Raw genomic sequence first — 21,567 nt, 5'->3', positions numbered from 1 at the left:
AGTAACCCGAGGCTCGTCGGCAGAGAGAAAGGAGTAGAACTGATTTAGTTTGTGCCTCTGTGGACGCCGTAGAAACTTCTCTTGTCCGTAGGGGAACTTCTCAGTCGCTTTCGCGTAGGGAGACAGCGCCTGGCCTTCTCGGATTCCGTAGCGGGGCTGAAGGGAGCGTGTGCGTTGCTGGCTGAATTTAGTGACACGAAGTCAGTGGAAGGTACCGGGCCCTGCTCGGAGGCTCCATCGTCGTCATGAGTCGAAGCTACAATGATGAGCTGCAGTATCTGGAAAAGCTCGACAAGAACTCTTGGCGCATCAAAAAAGGCTTCGTGCCTAATATGAACGTGAGCGGATTAGGGAACGTGGGGGGTGGATGGATATGTGCCTGTTAAGAACATAAGAAGAGCCTGCTGGATCAGGCCAGTGGCCTATCTAGTCCAGCATCCTGTTCTCACAGTGGCCAACCAGGTGCCTGGGGGAAGCCCGCAAGCAGGCAGGACCCGAGTGCAAGAACACTCTCCCCTCCTGAGGCTTCCGGCAACTGGTTTTCAGAGCATGCTGCCTCTGACTAGGGTGGCACAGCACAGCCATCACGGCTAGTAGCCATTGATAGCCCTGTCCTCCATGAATTTGTCTAATTTTCTTTTAAAGCCGTCCAAGCTGGTGGCCATTACTGCATCTTGTGGGAGCAAATTCCATAGTTTAACTATGCGCTGAGTAAAGAAGTACTTCCTTTTGTCTGTCCTGAATCTTCCAACATTCAGCTTCTTTGAATGTCCACGAGTTCTAGTATTATGAGAGAGGGAGAAGAACTTTTCTCTATCCACTTTCTCCATGCCATGCATAATTTTATACACTTCTATCATGTCTCCTCTGACCCACCTTTTCTCTAAACTAAAAAGCCCCAAATGCTGCAACCTTTCCTCATAAGGGAGTCGCTCCATCCCCTTGATCATTCTGGTTGCCCTCTTCTGAACCTTTTCCAACTCTAGAATATCCTTTTTGAGATGAGGCGACCAGAACTGTACACAGTATTCCAAATGCGGCCGCACCGTAGATTTATACAACGGCATTATGATATCGGCTGTTTTATTTTCAATACCTTTCCTAATTATCGCTAGCATGGAATTTGCCTTTTTCACAGCTGCCGCACACTGGGTCGACATTTTCATCGTGCTGTCCACTACAACCCCGAGGTCTCTCTCCTGGTCGGTCACCGCCAGTTCAGACCCCATGAGCGTATATGTGAAATTCAGATTTTTTGCTCCAATATGCATAATTTTACACTTGTTTATATTGAATTGCATTTGCCATTTTTCCGCCCATTCACTCAGTTTGGAGAGGTCTTTTTGGAGCTCTTCGCAATCCCTTTTTGTTTTAACAACCCTGAACAATTTAGTGTCGTCAGCAAACTTGGCCACTTCACTGCTCACTCCTAATTCTAGGTCATTAATGAACAAGTTGAAAAGTACAGGTCCCAATACCGATCCTTGAGGGACTCCACTTTCTACAGCCCTCCATTGGGAGAACTGTCCGTTTATTCCTACTCTCTGCTTTCTGCTTCTTAACCAATTCCTTATCCACAAGAGGACCTCTCCTCTTATTCCATGACTGCTAAGCTTCCTCAGAAGTCTTTGGTGAGGTACCTTGTCAAACGCTTTTTGAAAGTCTAAGTACACTATGTCCACTGGATCACCTCTATCTATATGCTTGTTGACACTCTCAAAGAATTCTAATAGGTTACTGAGACAGGACTTTCCCTTGCAGCAGCCATGCTGGCTCTGCTTCAGCAAGGCTTGTTCTTCTATGTGCTTAGTTAATCTAGCTTTAATAATACTTTCTACCAGTTTTCCAGGGACAGAAGTTAAGCTAACTGGCCTGTAATTTCCGGGATCCCCTCTGGATCCCTTTTTGAAGATTGGCATTACATTTGCCACTTTCCAGTCCTCAGGCACGGAGGAGGACCCGAGGGACAAGTTACATATTTTAGTTAGCAGATCAGCAATTTCACATTTGAGTTCTTTGAGAACTCTCGGGTGGATGCCATCCGGGCCCGGTGATTTGTCAGTTTTTATATTGTCCATTAAGCCTAGAACTTCTTCTCTCGTTACCACTATTTGTCTCAGTTCCTCAGAATCCCTTCAGTTTGAGCTGGTGCTTAATCCCAAAACCTGTTTTCATTGTCAGTGCTTAGTGTTGGAACGGGTGGAGTAATAATTAAGGCTTTCCCCCCAGCATGTACAGAGTGCCACTTTCTCACGATTAAATGTTGCCACACGTCAGGAGGGGGAGAGAGAGAATGCCTTTTAACATACAGCACGATTCAGTTAAGTCCTAGGTCGAGGTTAATTTGTGCTGCAACCTGCTGTTTTTCAGAATTATTATTATTATTATTATAGCACTACCTACTTTGTGGTGTTTTACATGCAGTTACGACACTGCTGAAACCCTCGTTCGTTGGTGAAATGAATGTGAAACTGTTGAAATTGATATGCACTTTTAAGATTTTCAGCAATTTATTATTTATCATTAAATTTATGTCCTACCCTTCATCCCAAAAGAAGCAGGTTCAGCTTGGGGGAGGGGAGTTGGAGCACATCTCTATCACTGTTAGGTGTTGCTGTGTTCTCACTGTGCAAAAAGGGCTACCAACAATCGGTATTGTAGGCTTGCTTGTTGTCTATTTCGGTTGGCTTTCTTGCAACCAGCTCACAGTAGCAACTAAAGATTGAATGTACTCCAAGACTGAAGTACTTGGGCCATCAGTTGACAACATCTCCCTCTAATTATTGTCCGTGTTTGTACTCTGCAGCACTATAAGTTTATAGAGCAGAAACAGAAACTGGATGGGACAATAGGAAACAAAAAGGGAAGAAGCTATGTGCAGTGAAGAAATGAGAGAGAAATAGATTCTCAAAATTGATACTAGGTTCCAGGTCAAGAATATTTTCCCAGATTGCACCTGAAGGAGAACATATTATTTTTGATACATGGTGGGCTTCAGGAAGCTCAGGCGCTTTTGAGAATCCACATGTACCTCATTTCTTCACAATAGGATGGGAGTCTAGGACTCCACAAGGAGAATCTATGGAGAAGTTGAGCCCATTACTAGTTTTGAGGCACTACTCTTAAATGTGTTGCTAAATCTTAAAAAAAAGACAATCTTAGAGCAGCCATTGTAATGCCAGTACCTTATGATGGATGGCATCAAAGGATGCAGCCAATCCTGTAGTTACCCTTTTGATCTCTAATGGAAGATCACTAACTACAACACTGGTGCCATATGTGGGTGAGAAGATATATTTTCTTCCATCATTCAAGATATTTGAAATTCTGACTAGGACTCAACAACCTCTGAAACTTGTCTTCAGCAAAGCTTACTGGATTCCCAGTTCTAAGCCATCTAAACCTTTAATAGGAGTGTCTCTTTAAAATAGTTGTAATTGTGACTTGTAACCTACTAAATGCAGTTACATTCCAGCTTTTGCGCGAATACTAAATCTGTGTCACTGTACTTACATAAGGATTATGCATTTGGTTTTCCCTTTTTCCCATTCTTCTGTCTGCAGGTGGAAGGTGTGTTCTACGTGAATGATCCTTTAGAGAAGTTAATGTTTGAAGAGTTAAGGAATTCATGCCGAGGTGGAGGTAAGTGTGCGCTGTTCTCACCCAGTCTTGTTGGTTTCTGTTGTGCCTAGAATCCCAACACCAAGTTCACTTGCATTTCATTTGATGAATCCAGACTTGGCATAGATTCAGCCAATGGAGTGAGGCTGCCTATATGTTCAGGCATCATAGAGTGACACTTCACGTAAATATTCCCTCTATCTTCAACATGTCGCTTGTCAAACTATAATGAAAATATAACTTATTTTATGACTTATGGTTGGTTTAGGAATAGAACATGCTGCTTAATTCTGCTTGTTGAATTTGAGGTAGTATTTTGTGGTAGACCAAAGGAAGCTTAACTGCCCTGATATAAAGGCATACACTCTTGAATCCTGGCTTTGAAACATCTGTGTTCTTAGTCACCGATTATCTTATGCCTAATCTAAGTAACAAGTATCATGGGGAAGTTTTCATCTTTCTAACACAGCCAGGCAAGATTTGAAGGCAGGTTGGTGTAATTATATATTGGTGTGATGTCACAAACCACAATTTTGTAGGAAAGGGGAATGATTTTGCTTCTCATCTTCCACCTTTTTCAGGTGCTGGTGGCTTCCTGCCAGCCATGAAGCAGATTGGAAATGTAGCTGCTCTGCCTGGCATTGTTCATGTGAGTGAAAACTTTGGAAGACTTGCCCCTTTTTATTCCTAAGAGTCATTCTTTCAGAATAGAAGCCCCATTGCATGCTTTGATCCTGTTCGTGGTGTTTGCATTTGTAGCAATATACTTTTAATTCTTCCAAAGATGTTTACCAGACATTGCTAAACTGACCCATCACAACTGTTTCCTGACATGTAAACTCAAGCTATCCAGGGCAAGATGACAACTGTCACCACTAATTTCTTAAGGGAGCCTGTTGCCTACCTGAAACTTGTTCTGACCAATGTCTATATTTATGAACTTCCCTTCATGCATCTATTGATGGCTTGACTAGAAACAGAAGATTTTGAATTTTTGCACAGTTTGCAATGGGCATGTGGCAGGGCAAGTTGATACGTATTTTAATCTGTCATTCTACCTTGGAATGTATACTTTTAACTGTTGATTTTATTCATTTTATAAACTTGTATTTTACTATTTTATTGACATAGTTAATGTACATTTTCTATTCTTTGTAAGCCGCTTAGAGGGTTTATTTACAGTCAAATGGTACACAAGTTTTGTTAAACAAAATCAGGAAAATTGAGTTCATAATGTCATAAAAACCACGCTTGTTCCCATTTTACAACTGATTTTTTGTTTATTTTAAAAATTATTTCAGAGATCTATAGGGCTTCCTGATGTCCATTCTGGCTATGGGTTTGCCATTGGAAACATGGCTGCCTTTGATATGAATGATCCAGAAGCAGTTGTATCACCAGGTACAAGTAGTTTGAATGTGATGTTCTCTGTGTAGAGAGAGAACTCTTAGGGAGCCTCCCAAATGTATGCAATGGATCAAAACCAGATGAGAAGATAAAATGCATTTTCACAGTACTCATTCAGAGTACTCTGCAGATGAATCAAGTAAATAGTCAATTAACCCATAGTTCCTACACAGTGGATTCTCAGGCCTCTATAGACCACTGGGATGTTTTCCAGCACCACTCTAGCTTTTGGCAAAATGCACGTTTGTAGACATGCTCTGATTTAAAACATCTGGTAGGCAATGTCAGTAGTTCATTGATTCAGTGGACTCTTTGAAGTCCCTCTCTAGTGCACTTTTAAAAGTAATGTAAGTAGCAATAAAGTCAGCTGCCCTGAAACAAGGTTCATACAAATACAATTTAGGAATGAGTAGGCTTTTCTGGGTGTAACAAGGGTATATTTATTTTAAATAATAAAGGTGGCCTGACATAACTCTTATGAAATCTGCATATTCAGCCCCCTTAATCAGAAGTTCCATGACATGTTATGTTATGCCTTCCAACCTAATGCAGAGTTGTTGTGTTCCTTTTGGCAAAATTGAGGGGATTATGTTTTTACTTGTCCAAGTTAGGTGAAAACATTCTGCAAAATATTTAACTGTAACTGCTCTTGCAGTTCTGCATGATGATGAATCCATTCTGCGATTACATGTATGAATTTTAAAGGGTATTTTTTAAAAAAATATTTTACTCATACAGGTGGTGTCGGGTTTGACATTAACTGTGGTGTACGGCTGCTGCGTACCAATCTCGATGAGTGTGATGTCCAGCCAGTGAAGGAGCAGCTTGCTCAGTCCATGTTTGACCACATTCCTGTTGGTGTGGGATCCAAGGGTGTCATCCCTATGAATGCCAAGTAAGAGTTAACTTAATTTTCTCCAGCCACATCTCCACTATTGGAAGGATGTCTCCTTTTTTTTAGTGGGAAGCAATGCATAAGCTTAATAAACCTAATGTTACCCTAGCAGTAAGGTATCTAGCAGTGTTCTAGTTTTGTGACAAGACAGAGCATTCCATCCTGTAATTTGGCTGTGTCTTTATTGGAAGTCTCTTTCTCCCTCCCTCCCACCCCAGGGACTTGGAGGAGGCTCTGGAGATGGGGGTAGACTGGTCCCTCCGAGAAGGCTATGCCTGGGCTGAGGATAAAGAGCACTGTGAAGAATACGGAAGGATGTTACAAGCTGATCCCAATAAAGTCTCTGCAAGGGCTAAGAAAAGGGGTTTGCCTCAGGTAAGTGGTTTTCAGAGATACTGCTGCATTACTACTTCATGCTAACTTCTTGGGTAGAGTGAGAATATGCAAGGGAAAAAGTGTTGATGAGAGGACTGATGGTGCTGATCTCAACAGCTGGACTAGCTGATCAGTTTTGCTAACAGCTCTGTTCTAGTATCTTTACTCCTTTCAACTAGATTCAAACAAATGCCATGGTGTGCTGTTTTGTTAGCACAAAGATGGGAAACCTGTGGTCCTTCAAATGTTGTTGGATTGCAACTCCCATCTTCCCTGGCCATGTGGGCTGGAGCTGATGGCAGTTGGGAGTCTCACAATGATCTAGAGGATAACAGGTTCCCCATCCCTGTGCTAGAATGTCAAACAAATGAGCAATTTTGGAAGTAATTGTGCAGTGCAGGATTAATTTATGAAAGAAATGTGTTAATCTAGTTCAGATGAAGGATAACAGTTGAAAAAAAGGAACCTCTATGTGCAGAGGCAGCAACCCTCAGCATCGGTTAAATGGAGGTCATCTCAATGCCCTGTGTTTGAGTTTTTTAGAGATTTCGGCTAGTTACAGTTAAAAACTTTACTGACTACATGGACCTTTAATCTGAAAATCTGAAACAAGTGTTTACAGTTCTATACAGCCAATGCTTGGGTAGACTTCAGGCTTCCAGCTGAATCCTTTGCTCTCGGTACCTCTTCCTCTAACAATATACCACGTGGCATTAAAAAAAAAACACTGGCAAGCTATTGTCTTAGCCTTTCTATGAGGAACCAGTATTCTTCCATGTTGCTTCCCTTTTCTATATCTGCTCAAATTGCTCTTCTGTTGTATTTGACAGCTGGGGACCTTAGGAGCAGGAAACCATTACGCTGAGATACAGGTTGTGGATGACATTTATAATGAGTATGCTGCCAGGAAGATGGGCATAGATCACAAGGGGCAAGTGTGTGTGATGATCCACAGTGGCAGCAGAGGCCTTGGCCACCAAGTAGCTACAGGTATCATCTAGGCTCTTACTTCCTCTTTTATGTTTTTGCCCTGGAAACTTCAGTGGGTTACTGTGTTTCTTGCAGATATCCACAGATTGCATGTATTACTTTTTGACATTACTTCCCTCCCCCCCCCCCAGTCTTCATGCATTTAATAGTTGTGTGGAATTTGCAGAAACCTCTTAATTTCTGGGCCTACTGGCTCAGATTGGCTTCATAAAGGCCTGCACTGAAGTTGCTGTTTGACCCCTTCCCCCTCCTCCTTGTAGATGCCCTAGTTGCTATGGAGAAAGCTATGAAACGGGACAAGATCATAGTGAATGACCGCCAGTTGGCATGTGCCAGGATTGCTTCCCAGGAGGGACAAGATTACTTGAAGGGGATGGCAGCAGCCGGAAACTATGCATGGGTCAACCGTTCTTCCATGACTTTCCTAACTAGACAGGTAAGGGGAGACACCACTGACTTGTACACTTCCATCTTTTTAAAGCACAGAGGGGCCCACTCAATTATGGTTGTGGTCAGGATGGGGTTAGCCTTGGAGTCGTCTCTTCTGAGGACCTCAGTGTTACTAACATTCAACCGTACTCTGCTTCCTTGACACCTGACCAACATTTTTGGAAGAATTACATTATTTTAATCTAGAAACTGAATCCATATCACTCCATGTCAATAAGAATAGGTCTCTTAACTGGCTTGTGGATTGGTGGTGCAACACCCAGACGGCTTTCTCATAAACAAGATGTGTGCAAAATGCTGGGTGCCATTAATGAGCATTTTCTTTGCTGGGGCTGGAGAGAGACTTTCCCACTGAGCTTTAAGCTGGTGAGTTCTGTTCAGTAGAGCAATGTGAGGGCATTGGGGAGAGTAGGTGGTAGGAAGGTTGTTCAGAACTGGATGCTGCCCTTCCACCGCTGACATTCCAGCCATAAATTACTAAGGTAGTGATGGTGAGCTTTTTCTAGTTTAGATAGCACTATAGGCCAGGGGTGGGGAACCTTTGGCCCTCTGGATGTTGCTGGACGACTGCAGATTGTATAATCCCTGACCATTGCCCATGTTGGCTCAAGTTGATGGAGTTCAGCAACATGTGGGCGGCCACAGGTTTCCCATATCTGAGATAAGCAGTGGCCCTAGAAAATGACTATTCCAAGAAAAAGCAATAAATACACTCTCAGGGTACAGCAAATCTGAGGAAGGGGCTTTAGGTTCAGTAATAGAGCACCTGTTTGCATGCAGAAGGTCCAGCTCCAATCCCTGCTATCTCTAGGTAGAGTTGGGAAAGACCTAGAGCCTGTGCCGGTTCACATAGACAATACTGAGCTAGATAGACTCCAATGGTCTGAGGTTGGTATAAGGCAGCTTCCTATGTTCCTATAAGGAAAACTAAACATTAAGTGGATAATAGGAAAGGACAACAATCTTCTCTGTGACTAGTGTTATTTTCCAGAAACAATTCTTGTCCAATTTCCTCCGCCTCACATGTATCAGGTCCCTCCCTACAAATATTTTTTACAGGACCACTTCATATATCTGTAATGTCTTCTAGGCTTTTGCCAAAGTTTTCAATACCACCCCTGATGATCTGGATATGCACGTGATTTATGATGTATCTCACAACATCGCCAAAGTTGAGCAGCATGTGGTAGATGGAAAAGAACGGACCCTGCTGGTGCACCGTAAAGGATCGACAAGAGCTTTCCCTCCTCACCACCCCCTCATTGCTGTTGATTACCAAGTACGTATTTGTTGCCTTCTGTTTTTCGCCTGTACGAACAGGTCCAGGAAACAGTATATTTATTGTTCCTTGTGGACTCTTCCTCCTAACAGTCCATGTTCCTACAGTTGTGTAGGTGCGTCTTTCTGATTTATTTTTTTTCATGTCCACGCAACCTTCCAGCTGCCTTGCCCTTCAAGACCTATACTTCTCAATGTCCACTTTATTACTTACGTTCTGTGTTGCAATTTCTAAAACATACTGATCAGTCGAATTTTGCGTGTCTTCCATCTGAGATTTCCTTGGTTCGCTATGACCTTGAGTGGATCAGTAGTGCTCCTTGCTTGAGCAGCATTCTTACAATTTGAGAGTACCTCTCCTCTTGACTCGGCACCCTTCTTTTGTCTCTGCAGTTGACTGGCCAGCCAGTCTTGATTGGTGGAACAATGGGAACTTGTAGCTATGTTCTTACTGGTACAGAGCAAGGCATGACTGAAACGTTTGGAACCACCTGCCATGGAGCGGTGAGTAACCAAGCAACTTGCACCTCACTAACTCAGGGATGAGCAGACTTCAATGTTGTAGAATTACTTCATTTTTTACTAGAACCCCCAAGATCCACCAACTGGAACCTTGTGCAAAAGCCACATGTTTAGAATTATTGAATTCTGAGCTGAAGAATTTGTTTTGAGTACCAGATGGAGCTTACAATCCTTAGACACAAAACTCCACTGCTGCTTCCCCAAGCTTTCTTCAGTTCAGCAGTATTATTTAGTACAGCAGGAGATCCAGCAGGTGGGAGTCAGAAATCTACTTGCTGATCTGCTGCCTTAACAACCCAGTGTTCTACAAGTAGACTCAGATTTACCTTCTAAGAACATAAGAAGAGCCTGCTGGATCAGGCCAGTGGCCCATCTAGTCCAGCATCCTGTTCTCACAGTGGCCAACCAGGTGCCCATCACTGTTCTCACTTGTGTTGTCTGTCTTCACACTTGCATAAGGCTCAGTGATGCTCTAATAAGACTAATATGCAGCATTTGCAAGAGTTGTATAAATGTTTTCTGCTTCATCTCCAAATTAGCATTGACATGTATCTTGACTTAACTTGAACTGAATAGAACATTTCCTCTCTCTAACTGGAGGTGGCATCAGCAAGGGTGTAAAAACAAAAAATCTGTGGCGTTGAAAGTATGGTCGATCTTTTCCATATCATTGTTCCCTATACCTTTAAATAGTTGTACAGATGTATGAATTTTGGTTAATATAGTTTTCATGGCACGGTGAGATGAGAAGTTGTATTTTCTGAATTTATTTCTTCTGTATAAGATATAGGAGCCCTAATGCTTAAAAGATTAGTTATCTGCACCTGAAGGTCTGTAACCGCAAAAAGATTTGGCATTTCTTGAACAGTAGCTATTGATCCCACTGGGATCACGAAGAAGGAAAAAATAGGGTTACGAGTCTTTGGCAACTCTACTCCTGGTTAAATGATATAATGAAGAGAGTTATAGTACCCAAGAAATGCTGAAGAAGCAGTTCAGGGTATCCAGGAAATTTTGATAGAGTACAGCAATTTTAGAAAGTTTGAGATATGCAAGCCTAGAAGTCACTGGGCTTGCTGCATTCATTAGCTAAAAGGAGCATTGTCTGTTTTACTCTAATATTTCCTGTATGCCCGTTCTCAATGCCTCCTTCCATTGAAGACTATATGGCAGTAACTGAAATAGTAATTGTCATTTTTAGGGCCGTGCATTGTCGCGTGCCAAATCACGGCGCAACTTGGATTTCCAGGATGTATTGGACAAGTTGGCAGACATGGGGATTGCAATCCGGGTTGCATCTCCGAAACTGGTTATGGAAGAAGTAAGTCGTTTATAAACTTTCTTTGGGGAAATTTACTTCTGGGGTGGATATCATAGAATCATAGATTCTATGAAATCCAAACCAGGATTTCCTCTCCTGGTAAAGTATTGACGTATATCATCAAAAAGGGATAGAACACTTTATCAGAATCTGCCACACTAAGAGCTGTTAATCTCTCGTAGGCTAAAGTGATTTTCTTTTTTCTCTCCCCTTCTCTTGTTTGGGGACAACCTGTTTCTTATATTGTTATTACGAACTCTCAACTCTCCTTTTGTATGCATAATAGCTTCTGATGGGCAAGTGAATGGCTATACACACTGTACATTTCCCTCTGGTTATTTTCTATGATACCTATAAACACTTTTTTAAAGGAGAGTGGAAAACATAATGAATACCTATTCAAAAAGGACCCAATACAGACTTACTTAAACTGAATAACAGAACATTTTCATGAGTGCTGTCCCTGTGTAAGCTCTCCTGTCCTTTAAGATTGGTAAGAGAGGATCTGCTAGCAGCCTTCAGTTTGTAGAGAGAACTACTGTAAGGCTTTTTCAGTGGTGGCACCCATGCTGTGGAATGTTATCAAAAGAACCTTCCCTTAACCCAAGTCTTGCTAAATCAGAGGAAGGCATTGCCCTTTAAAAACACGTTTTGGGGAGCTTATCTGAGATTGCTGGCTTCCTGTGAAGGAAAGCCTGAGTGATTTTACTTACATTATTTTTGAAATTAAATGACATCTTTAAAATGTTTTTATTATAATATTTTATTATTTATTTGTTATTACACTTGTATCCCACCTTTCCTCCAAGGAGCTCAAGGTGGCATCCAAATATGGTTCTTCCCTATTTTATCTTCACAACAGCCCTGTGAGGTAAGGCTGAGAGACAATGACTGGCCCAAAGTCACCCAGTGAGCTTCATGGCTGAGTGGAGATTTGAACCCTGATCTCCCAGGACTCAGTCCAACACTCTAACCACTACACCACACTGGCTCTGTTGTTTTAATCTTAGGAATATCTGGTTATATTTCGAGATTCATGTGTACTGTAAACTGTGTAAAGCCTTTTTGAATGATGTGGAATTGAAATTCATATTTTAATCATTTTTAAATATAAAAGAGCCTCCAAGCATACTTAACTCACTTTTTACATCTCATTTATCCTAGGCACCTGAATCTTATAAGAACGTGACAGATGTGGTTAACACCTGCCATGCAGCTGGCATCAGCAAGAAAGCCATTAAACTGAGACCTATTGCAGTAATCAAAGGCTAGGGAAGCCTTTTCCCCAAACTGGCCAGCATTGTCCTTGCTGAAGACCTTTCCTCACCCAGAGTGCTTAGAGATTGTTCCCATCTAGAATAGAGACTGACACAGACTCTCTCTTAGAACTCTTGGAAATAATGTGTGTCTGGGGGAGGAGGAACTCTTTGTCATGAGAAGGGGATAAATCAAGACATGTTGCCCTTGTGATTTTATGGAGTGGTGTCTGAAACTGGTTGAGTTTCTTTTAGTGGCATCTACAAACAGCCTTGCTCAGAATGTTCTTCACTCTTAACAAATCATCTTCTCTCTTCATGGTGAGATTCTGATCAGTGTTGATTTGATCACCACCAATCTGCAAAGAGGCAGACCAAGTACAAATGCTTTAGTTCTGGGTTAGTTGTTTTTGTATTTTTTCTTACTTGAGTTGTTCAATCTTCTCTCTAATATACCATGATTTGACTTTTGGCAGATGCTCTACACAGTCTAAAGGGAATCTTTTTGCACTATGAGTTGCAGTAAAGATTGACTAATACCACTAATCTTTGTGACATTACAGCTATCACTAGTGCTCTGCTGTAAAAGTCCATGATCAAATAGCTGCTCCCATTAGTGCAATCTTCTGCACTAACATAGGGTTGCTGTTGAGTGAATGATGACAAGTTCGCACAAGCTGTGTTAATATACTGGGCGCAGCAGGTTCTGTGTGCACTTCAAGCCTAGTGGTATCCCTGATTAAAGCTCAGTTGGAATGTTTTGTTATAGGGAAGCCAGTACTCCTTGAAGAGAAACCAACTTTCCATTGATATTCCTAATGATCTGGGCAATGCTATATGACTCTCTCCTGTACCTTTCAGAAATTGCTTTGGTATGGACAGGCCATGTCTTCATGCAAGATACGAAGCCTAATCTGAGCAACCTGTCTTCCACTGCATCTGATCACTCACAGTGTAAGAAATGCTGCCTCTTGAAAGAGCAAGCTGGAGAACTTACCCACCAGTCTTGCTATTTTTCAGACATACCTGCTGTTAAATAAATTTGCTTTTGATAGATGCTCTAGCTTACCCTTTGAAATAGCAAAGTAGAATGTCAGTGAGCTGGTTCACACATAGTGCTAACCTTACAGCAGCAGGACCAAAGGAGGAGCACGGCAGCTGCAGTCTCCTCTCTGGGAACCCTCACGTTCATGTTTTCATGCTAAATCGTGGTTTGGGATTTGTTCATTCCACGCATCTTCTGGAGTGGTGCCTGTATAATGGAAACTTTGGAAGCAGCACAAGAGACAAAATGCAATGGCAAAGGGATACTAAAGCAGGCATTCTTGAGCGGCTGTGGAGTAGTCTACATACAATGTATTTCTTTTTGGGGACAGATTTGGGTGATTTCAGCAGGACCAGTTTACGTTTTGGATCAGGTGCTGCTCATTTCTGTTGACATTAATGTGCACCAGTACTTGATCTGTTGATAAACAGTTGTTAGATTTTGAAAACACTGTTGCCATTCTCATGAAATAACAGTGTGGTTGCTTTATGCTACTGAAATTCTGGAAGTGGCTTTGTAGAGAAGTCTCAAAATAAAGAATGCAAGAAAGTCTCTGCAAAGTGTCATTTTTCATTTAAAGGAAAATTCATTTAATTAAGAGAGAGGTTGGAAGTTTTGCTTGAATACCATGGTGATTCTTCTTACATTTATTCTGGATGCTTTGCAAGTCATGCTTTTCATTTTACTCATCTGAGGCTGCAGTGCTGTACTTGCTTACCTTGAAGTAAATCCCACTGAACTCAGTGGGGCTCACTTTGAGCAGACGCGTAGGATTACACTCTGACTTTTTCCTGTTAAGTGGTGTAAATCCAACTGCAGTCAATAGAGGGCACCTAGATAAAGGTAAACTTGAAACACAGAAGCTGTAGAGTATCTTCTGTAGGAGAACTTGAAACAGGCCGCTCAGTAAAGAATGCAACCCAGCCCTTTCGTCTTACACATATTCTTCTGTAAAGATTGTTTTAACTGATGGTTGCTGATGTCAACAGTGGTTTGGAATTAACTTAAAAGGGCTAATAAAATGCAACTTTGCTGAAACATGGGCCAAAACAATAACAAATGGCTATATAAAATCTACCCTTCAGGGCACTAGGATGACTCACGTGTAAGTTGAATTGTGTTAACCCTTATGCTGGCTTAGCACTACTATTTGTTGATCACATTCTCTTATGTATGAAGGCAAAAGCCTCCCAACCTTGGCATCCTAGGGATCCTGCCCCAAGTTCATGTGAGCTCTTCATTCAGACATATTTACATACTCTATAGCACAGTGGGGAGGGCAGCCTGGCTGGGAGTCCAGAGTCTGTGAGTTCAAATCACGCTCGTGTCTCCTGGGTGTCGAGGGCCAGCTAAAGATCACCCCCACAGTGAGTGGCTCAGGGGTTATGTGCCCTGCCACCTGTGCAGCAGTGGGCAAGCTGCATAGTCCCAAGGAGCCCAGTTGCCCCCCAGCTGGCAGTCGTGGACAAGGAAGGGGCTGGCTTGTGCAGCTGTGGCAAGCTGAGCAGGCCAGCTGGGGAGGACTAGCCTCAGAGGGAGGCAATGGTAAACCCCTTCTGAATACCGCTTACCATGAAAACCCTATTCATAGGGTCACCATACGTCAGGATCAACTTGAAGGCAGTCCATTTCCATTTTTACCCATTTTCTTAAGCAGTAAAACAAAGATGGGGAACCTTAGGCCTGGGGACCAAATGCACCTCTTCAGGTCTTTCTTACCCACTATCTCCCAATAACCACCGGTGACACAACAGACAGACTGGAGGCCAGGTGAGCAGCAGTGTCACACAATGCCACCCACTACTGGAAGTGAAGATGTATGGTATCTATCACCCCTAATGCTAAGGGTCCACTGCAAAAGGGAAGCGGGGAGGGTGAGGGGGGGAAAGATGAAATGGTCTACTGAAGGAAGGCATGGCTGGCTGGGACACTACACAGGAATGCTTTTATTGGGAGGTAAGGATCCATTGCAGGCCCTGCTTCTGAGTTCTGTTGAGCCACAGATAGAACAGGTTGGGCAGGTTTCAGGCTTGTGGGACCTACTGTTGGCTGCTAGAAACTGAAAGTCCAAACAGAACCAGGTGCAAACTGTGCCTCAGGCAGGGACAGAACTAGATGCTAAGGAAACATAGGAAGCTGCCTTACACTGAATCAGACCATTGGTCCATCTAGCTCAGTACTGTCTACACCGATTGGCAGCGGCTCTCCAAGGTTTCATGCAAGATTCTCTCCCAGCCCTAGCTGGAGCTGCCAGGGATTGAAGCTGGGACCTTCTGCGTGAAAAGCAGATGCTCTACATCTGAGCTAGGGCCCTTCCCCCAAATGGTGGCTCAGGGACCCAAAGCTGTATTACACCCCGTGATCTATATGTAAAAAAACCTATGTATAAACAAAGACAAATCTATGTTTGAATTATTACAGATCAGGGGTTATGACAGTCTAATTTAACAAGAACAAAAAGGCTCCCCACTGCACCCCACCCATCCATTTTAAATAATTGCTGGAATTGTTTCCAGATGGAAACCCAAAAGCTGCTTACACACCATACATTTAAAGCACATGACTTCCCCCCCCCCAAAAAAAAGAATCCTGGGAACTGTAGCTTACCGCTCACAGAGATGCCATTCTCAGTACCCTCTGCATACTACAATTGCCAGGATTCTTTTTAGGAAGTTGTGTGCTTTAAAAGTGCTTCTGCAATCTACCAGTAGATCCCAAGATACCTCACCCCTGAGGTAAAGAAGTGCTTCCCAACTGCTTGCTGAACCTTTCTCTTGTCACTTGCGATGGCTGCTCTCCATTTCATATTCTGAGGAAGGGAAGAAAGCAATTCTGTTGCTGTGTTCACTGTGTGCCTATGCCCTTCCTTCTGGTTCTAATCTCTGCTAGAGGATACTTTTCTATACGTCGCCTAGAGTGTCCGTTAATTCGGACAGATAGGCGACTCACAAATAAAATTTTATTATTTTATTATTTTTATATATCAGGGTATCCTAGACTCTTCCCATCCCCCCCTGCTCATGTACCACCTGCCCCTTAGCTGGTGGTCCTTCTGCACAGCTCTTTTTAAGAGCGTGCACTTACTCCTCCTTGGCAAAGGCAGCTGTACCATGCCTTTGTTCTTTCTTCTACATTATAAATATGCTTAACTAGCTCTCTGCTCTCTTCAAAGCAATAGTCTTCCTCAAGCACGTATCAACATGTGTGCGAGGCTTCAGCCGGAAGCCTTCAGTTACAGGGAGAGCAAGATCCTGGTTTGAGCTGGTTTTTTTCTTCCTTTGTCCTTTTCCGGTAGTGGATTAAGGCATGGCGAGGACCCAAAGCTGCCTGCATCATTTGAGAGAGCTACAAACTGTTTTTAAAACTTTTACTGGTCAAACATTTTACCTTCAATGCAAAGGGGAAAAAAGCAACCATAAAGAGGTGCTGTGCAGGGGTGTAGTCATCCAGGGTCTCAGGGGGTCTTAGACCCTTTACTTTTTTGGGAGTAGGGTCCCAGCAGGGTCCCTATGTCTCCAGCATCCTGTGAACCAATCAGCATGAAAAGGGAGTGGGTTAGCCACTGAGAAGAGTCTTCTAACATGCTTCCTTGTCCTTTCCTGCTGATTGGAGCCAGAGTGAAAGGAAGTGAGTCAGCCACTGAGAAGACTCTTCTCAGTAGTTAACACTCTCCCCTTTTGTGCTTACTGGTTCCTAGGGATGTCTGTTGTGGGAGAAGGCATTAACAAGGATCTCATTCTCAACAGCAAGAAAGGGGAGGGGGTGTGGCTGTGACTAACAAGAAGGAACCCTGTACTTCTGAATTTGCCATTACACAACTGGTGCTGAGGCACATTGGGATCTATTGGTAGATGGCTGGAGCACATTTAAAGCACATGATTTTTTCCTGGGAACTGCAGTTTGTTTAAGGGTGCTGAGAATTATAGTTTTGTGAGGGGTAAAATAAGAGGTGCGAAATGACAGCTCCTGAGATCAAGGAGCAGGTTTTCATCTATGTTTGGATACAGTTGGACACCTTTTTGAATCAAGATGGCAGACTGAAACTTTCACAACTTCCATGAGGTTACAGCTGCACCATACATTTAAAGCACTCTAATACCACATTAACAATCATGGTTTATTTATTTATTTTTTATTTGATTATTTGATTTATATCCCACCCTTCCTCCCAGCAGTAGCCCAGGGCGGTTTCCCTCAAAAAATCCTGGGAAGAATCCTTGTTAAGGGTTCTGAGAGTTATTAGGAGATCCCTCACAGAGCTACAGGTCCCAGCACCCCTAACAAACTAAAAGTTCCCAGGATACTTTGGGTGAAGCCATGACTTTTAAAGTGGTATAAGAGTGTTTTAAATGTGTGGTGTGGATGAGACCCGGTGCTAACCATTGTTTTCAAAGTTGTTTTGGATTGCAAAGTTGATTTTTTGGATTAGAATAGTGTCTCAGGTGCCAAATTTGGCTGGCCTTGGAAACTATGTGCACTTTTGACTTTGAGGATGGGGGCACATTTGCTGTTCAATCTCAAGCAGCAAAATGTCTTTATACAGCCCTTCTCCTATACTTCAGATACAAACTACGATGCATCTTTTTCAGGGAACTAAGCCCAAGACCCAGCTGTCTCTTTGCATAATTTCTCTTTTACTCATAACATTGCAAGGAGTTCCAGCTATACTTGATGGATTTTTTTGGCTGTCAAAGGAACAACATGAGTGTTATTTTTTAAATATTGTTTTTACCCACTAGAAGACAAATACAAGTTGTATATATTTTTATTACAGGGCTTTTGCCACCCACAAACAATATCCTTCACCTCTTCCTATAGTGAAACGTAAAAATGGTAATTTTGAACTTTATAATTGTCATCTTGGGAGCTTCACATTTACCTGCCACTGATCATTACAAAGGATTATCCTAAGCACTGGATTTCTTTTCTTTTTTTATTGTGCAGAAAAACATTTTGTGCTTGCCTTAAAGCTTAGAGATCCCTAATAACTTTCACACAGAAGTCTTTTCATCTTGAACAGATTCCCTTACAGAAACAGAAGGAACTCGGCTGCCTTTTAATCAGTTGTTCCAAAGAGCCATTCAGATCACTGTTCTCTGTTCTCACCACCAGTGCTTCATTAGATTTTGGACCCTTGCTACTTGCTGAAATCCTTTAACTGGAGCAAAACTGGAGCTTTATACTTGCCAAGTATGTATGTATGAAGAGGCCTAAGGTCATGCAGGCAGCCTAATTAGGATGGTCAGTTATGCATTGCCAAAAAAAGAGGATTTGCATCATCAAAAGAGGAAACGAATTTGCAGATGGTTATGCAAATGTGTGTCCTCTTTTGATGATGCAAACCCTCTTTTATATGTATATAATTTAAATAGAAATACATTATACCCTACTATAATGGGGAAGATGCTAGGTGAGTTGTGTGCTTGGTGAGTCAACTGACCAGGTGTTGTTAATTGTGGACAGGCAACTTCAAGGCTCCTGCTCTCTTTGTATGGTTTAGGGTTGCCAGGTCAGAAGCATCCCGTACCCTGAGATTTCAGGGGCAGATCCCAGTGATGTCATGGGGGATGCCCTGGTGATATCATAGGAGTGGGCCCTAGTGATGTCATTAAGCATGATACTTTAAGCATCAACCACACTTGCTTGGAGCTTACCACTCAAACAAAAAACATCTCCGATTGGAAATTAAGATAGAAATCTTAGCTAAATTAGGGTGTTTCCAGATCCAGCTGAAGTGATGGGATAATTCCTTCTTACCTGCTTAGAGATCTGGGTAAGGAACATTTAACCTAGCCTACTTGCTTCTGGCAAGAAGGGTTTAAGTGCTCTCAGGCCAGGCTAGTCACCAGAAGGCCATTGTAGAAAGAAATCCTAGTGTTGTGGAGATGTTAGATGGGAGCACACAGGAGTAAAGATGGATGCCCCTGAAGGCTGCAAGTCTAAACACACTAAGGGACTAAGCCCCATAGAACTCAACAGGACTTACTTCTTGGTAAATATTGTTAGGATTGTGCTGTTGGTAAGTCTTGACTAGGGATCCTCTGCAACAATATCCATGTCAAAGCAGGATTGGCAACCCCCTGCCTGGAATGCTCTGCCTAACTTTTAATGTGGCTACTCCAAATTTCTTTACAGACTTGACCCTTCACTGCAGAGAGAGGTTTGAGAAATGCATAAGAGTTAAGAAGATTCTCTACTCTTTCCTGCCTACTCTCTGGGCTGCTATAAACTCACTTCGACAGCCAACCCAATTCCAGTGAGTAATAACTGACAGAGAGAAAAAACACATGGTTTGGTCTACCTTCACAGGCAGTAGATTGAGAACAACAGCAATTGAAGCCACACTTCCCAGTATGTGAATTTTCTTTTACCACTATTGGGCAAGAAACAAACCATCATGCAAATAACAAGGTGTATCTTCAGTGGGTTTAAGGGGGTTGAGCTGACCACATGGAACCACTGTTGTTGTTTCTGTGGATGTAAGGGAGTAAGGTCAGAGGTAAATGAAATGCAAATAGAAAAAGAAAAAGAAAGTGATGATTTTCTAAATGCAATACCATACCAACCACAACAAGTTTCCTATGAGTAAGACAGAAAACTCAGCATCCCACAATCAGTCAAGGTTCCTAATCAAAACTAAAAACATCCTGGCAGCCAGTCAGCCAAGGTCACAGAAATCCCCATGCAGCACAACCTGACCTGGGGGCTGCAGCTAGTGCAGAATGCTGCAGCATGATTGCTGACATGAGTGAGACCCTATCAGTGCATGATACCTCTGCTCTGAAATCTGCACTGGTTGCTGATTTGCTACCAGGCCAAGTTCAAGGTGTGCTTTCCATGTTACGGGTTCCACATAGTACTTGTTCTGCTCTTGTAAGAAATCGATCCTTTAGTGTGGCAGTACCTACACTTTGGAATTCCCTCCTTATTTCCATTAGGCAGGCGCTTCATTGTACTCATTTTGGCACCTGCCTCAGAGGAAGGCAATGGTAACCCCCCTCTGGATAGCGCTTACCATGAAAACCCTATTCATAGGGTTGCCATAAGTCAGAATCAACTTGAAGGCAGTCCATTTCCACTTTTCAAAAACATTTCTGTTTAGGCAAGCCTACCCAGGCATGTAGAAGCTATTATGTTTTTTCTATTTTTAACTCAGTGTTGGTTTTATTATTTTGAATGCCATTAACTGTTTTTGCCAATAATTTTATTGTTTTAATTCCTTCTATAAACCCCTTTGAGGTTTTTTAAAATAAAGCAGTATATAAATGTTGTAAATAAAATATACAAATTTCTGGGTCACTGTGGCCCTTGGGTCTTTCCTCTTTCATACCGAGTCAGGCCATTTGGTACCATCTAGCTCAGTACTGCTGACATGGATTAGCATTGGCTCTCCAGGATTCCAGGCAATAGTCTCTTTCAGAGATTGAATTTTGGACCTTTGCATGCAAAGCATGTGCCCTACCACTGAGCTACAGCCCTGTTTTAAAAAGTATATTTTAAAATTATTATTTTCATTTCACTAATGAATGCACAGCATACTACATTTAAAGCACATGAATCTCACCACAGAATCCTGGGAACTGTAGTTTGTTAAGGGTGGTGGGAACTATAACTGAGGGGGAAACTACACTTCCCAGGATTCTTTGGGGGAAGTCTAAATGAGATAAGACACTTAAGTGCTAAGTATGAAAGCCAGCATATTTTTGCCAGTTCAGATTGACTAGATTTGAAAGCGATTGTAAGCAAAACATTCCCAGTAATATGAAACTTATTCTAGTTATGAAGTAGGTATTTCAGAGGTGAAATGTCATCCCCTACCCTTTCTGCACATGTGCCCTTCTGTTCCCCCATGAAAACAGTAGGAAAGAACTGTATGCCAGTATACCACCCCAAATTTCACCATTTTACTCCTGCAATTTTCTGGGTGAATGGGGTTGCAAACAGATTTTTTTCTGGAAGCGGTTAACATGGAAATGAGTGCTAAACTTCTATATTCTGCTAGATTTCCAGAAGTGATTCTTACATCATGCAAAAGAAATTGTCAGGTAAGGAAACGTCGGGAAAATTGAATCAACTGCCGGCTGAATGTAGCCATAGTCTAACCACCTTGTAAGCTTTGTGCAAGCAAATCAAGAAGAATGCTGAATAAACACATCATCTAGTAGGGATGGGATAGAGATTTAATTCCAATCGCATTTAAAGGTGAATATATATAATCTGCATTTTCCAAAACAATATGCAAACTGAGATGTAGCCATCCTTTGAAACTGGCACTTCTCCAAATTTCACAATGCAGTTCTCCAACAATGTGTACAAAAATGCATATACTGGGGTAAAGTATGCATATAAATGAATATATTAATGAAAATAAAAATGTATTATATTAGGGGAAATTGCTTTGCAAAAA

At 42.2% G+C, this 21,567-nt stretch overlaps 1 protein-coding gene across 2 annotated transcripts; it reads left to right on the top strand.

Annotated features, from left to right (window-relative positions):
• Nucleotides 1-13,712, top strand: RTCB (RNA 2',3'-cyclic phosphate and 5'-OH ligase). Of its 2 annotated transcripts, none has more exons than XM_061638964.1 (12): nt 1-338; nt 3,564-3,642; nt 4,203-4,270; nt 4,923-5,022; nt 5,767-5,923; nt 6,142-6,298; nt 7,129-7,288; nt 7,549-7,724; nt 8,829-9,017; nt 9,410-9,520; nt 10,740-10,859; nt 12,977-13,712. In XM_061638964.1, exons 1-12 carry the CDS (start codon nt 246-248, stop codon nt 13,031-13,033), a joined length of 1,467 nt encoding a protein of 488 aa, XP_061494948.1. In that variant the 5' UTR covers nt 1-245; the 3' UTR covers nt 13,034-13,712. The 2 variants fall into 2 exon arrangements, with proteins under 2 accessions (XP_061494948.1, XP_061494947.1); XM_061638963.1 differs by having other exon boundaries at nt 2-338; nt 12,024-13,712.
• The last annotated feature ends 7,855 nt before the right edge of the window (nt 13,713-21,567 follow it).

This window comes from Rhineura floridana, chromosome 8 (genome assembly GCF_030035675.1).
Source record: "Rhineura floridana isolate rRhiFlo1 chromosome 8, rRhiFlo1.hap2, whole genome shotgun sequence".
In the NCBI taxonomy this organism is placed as follows: Eukaryota; Metazoa; Chordata; class Lepidosauria; order Squamata; family Rhineuridae; genus Rhineura; species Rhineura floridana.
Note: the sequence above shows the minus strand (reverse complement) of the source record. Positions and strands in the feature narration are given on the sequence as shown.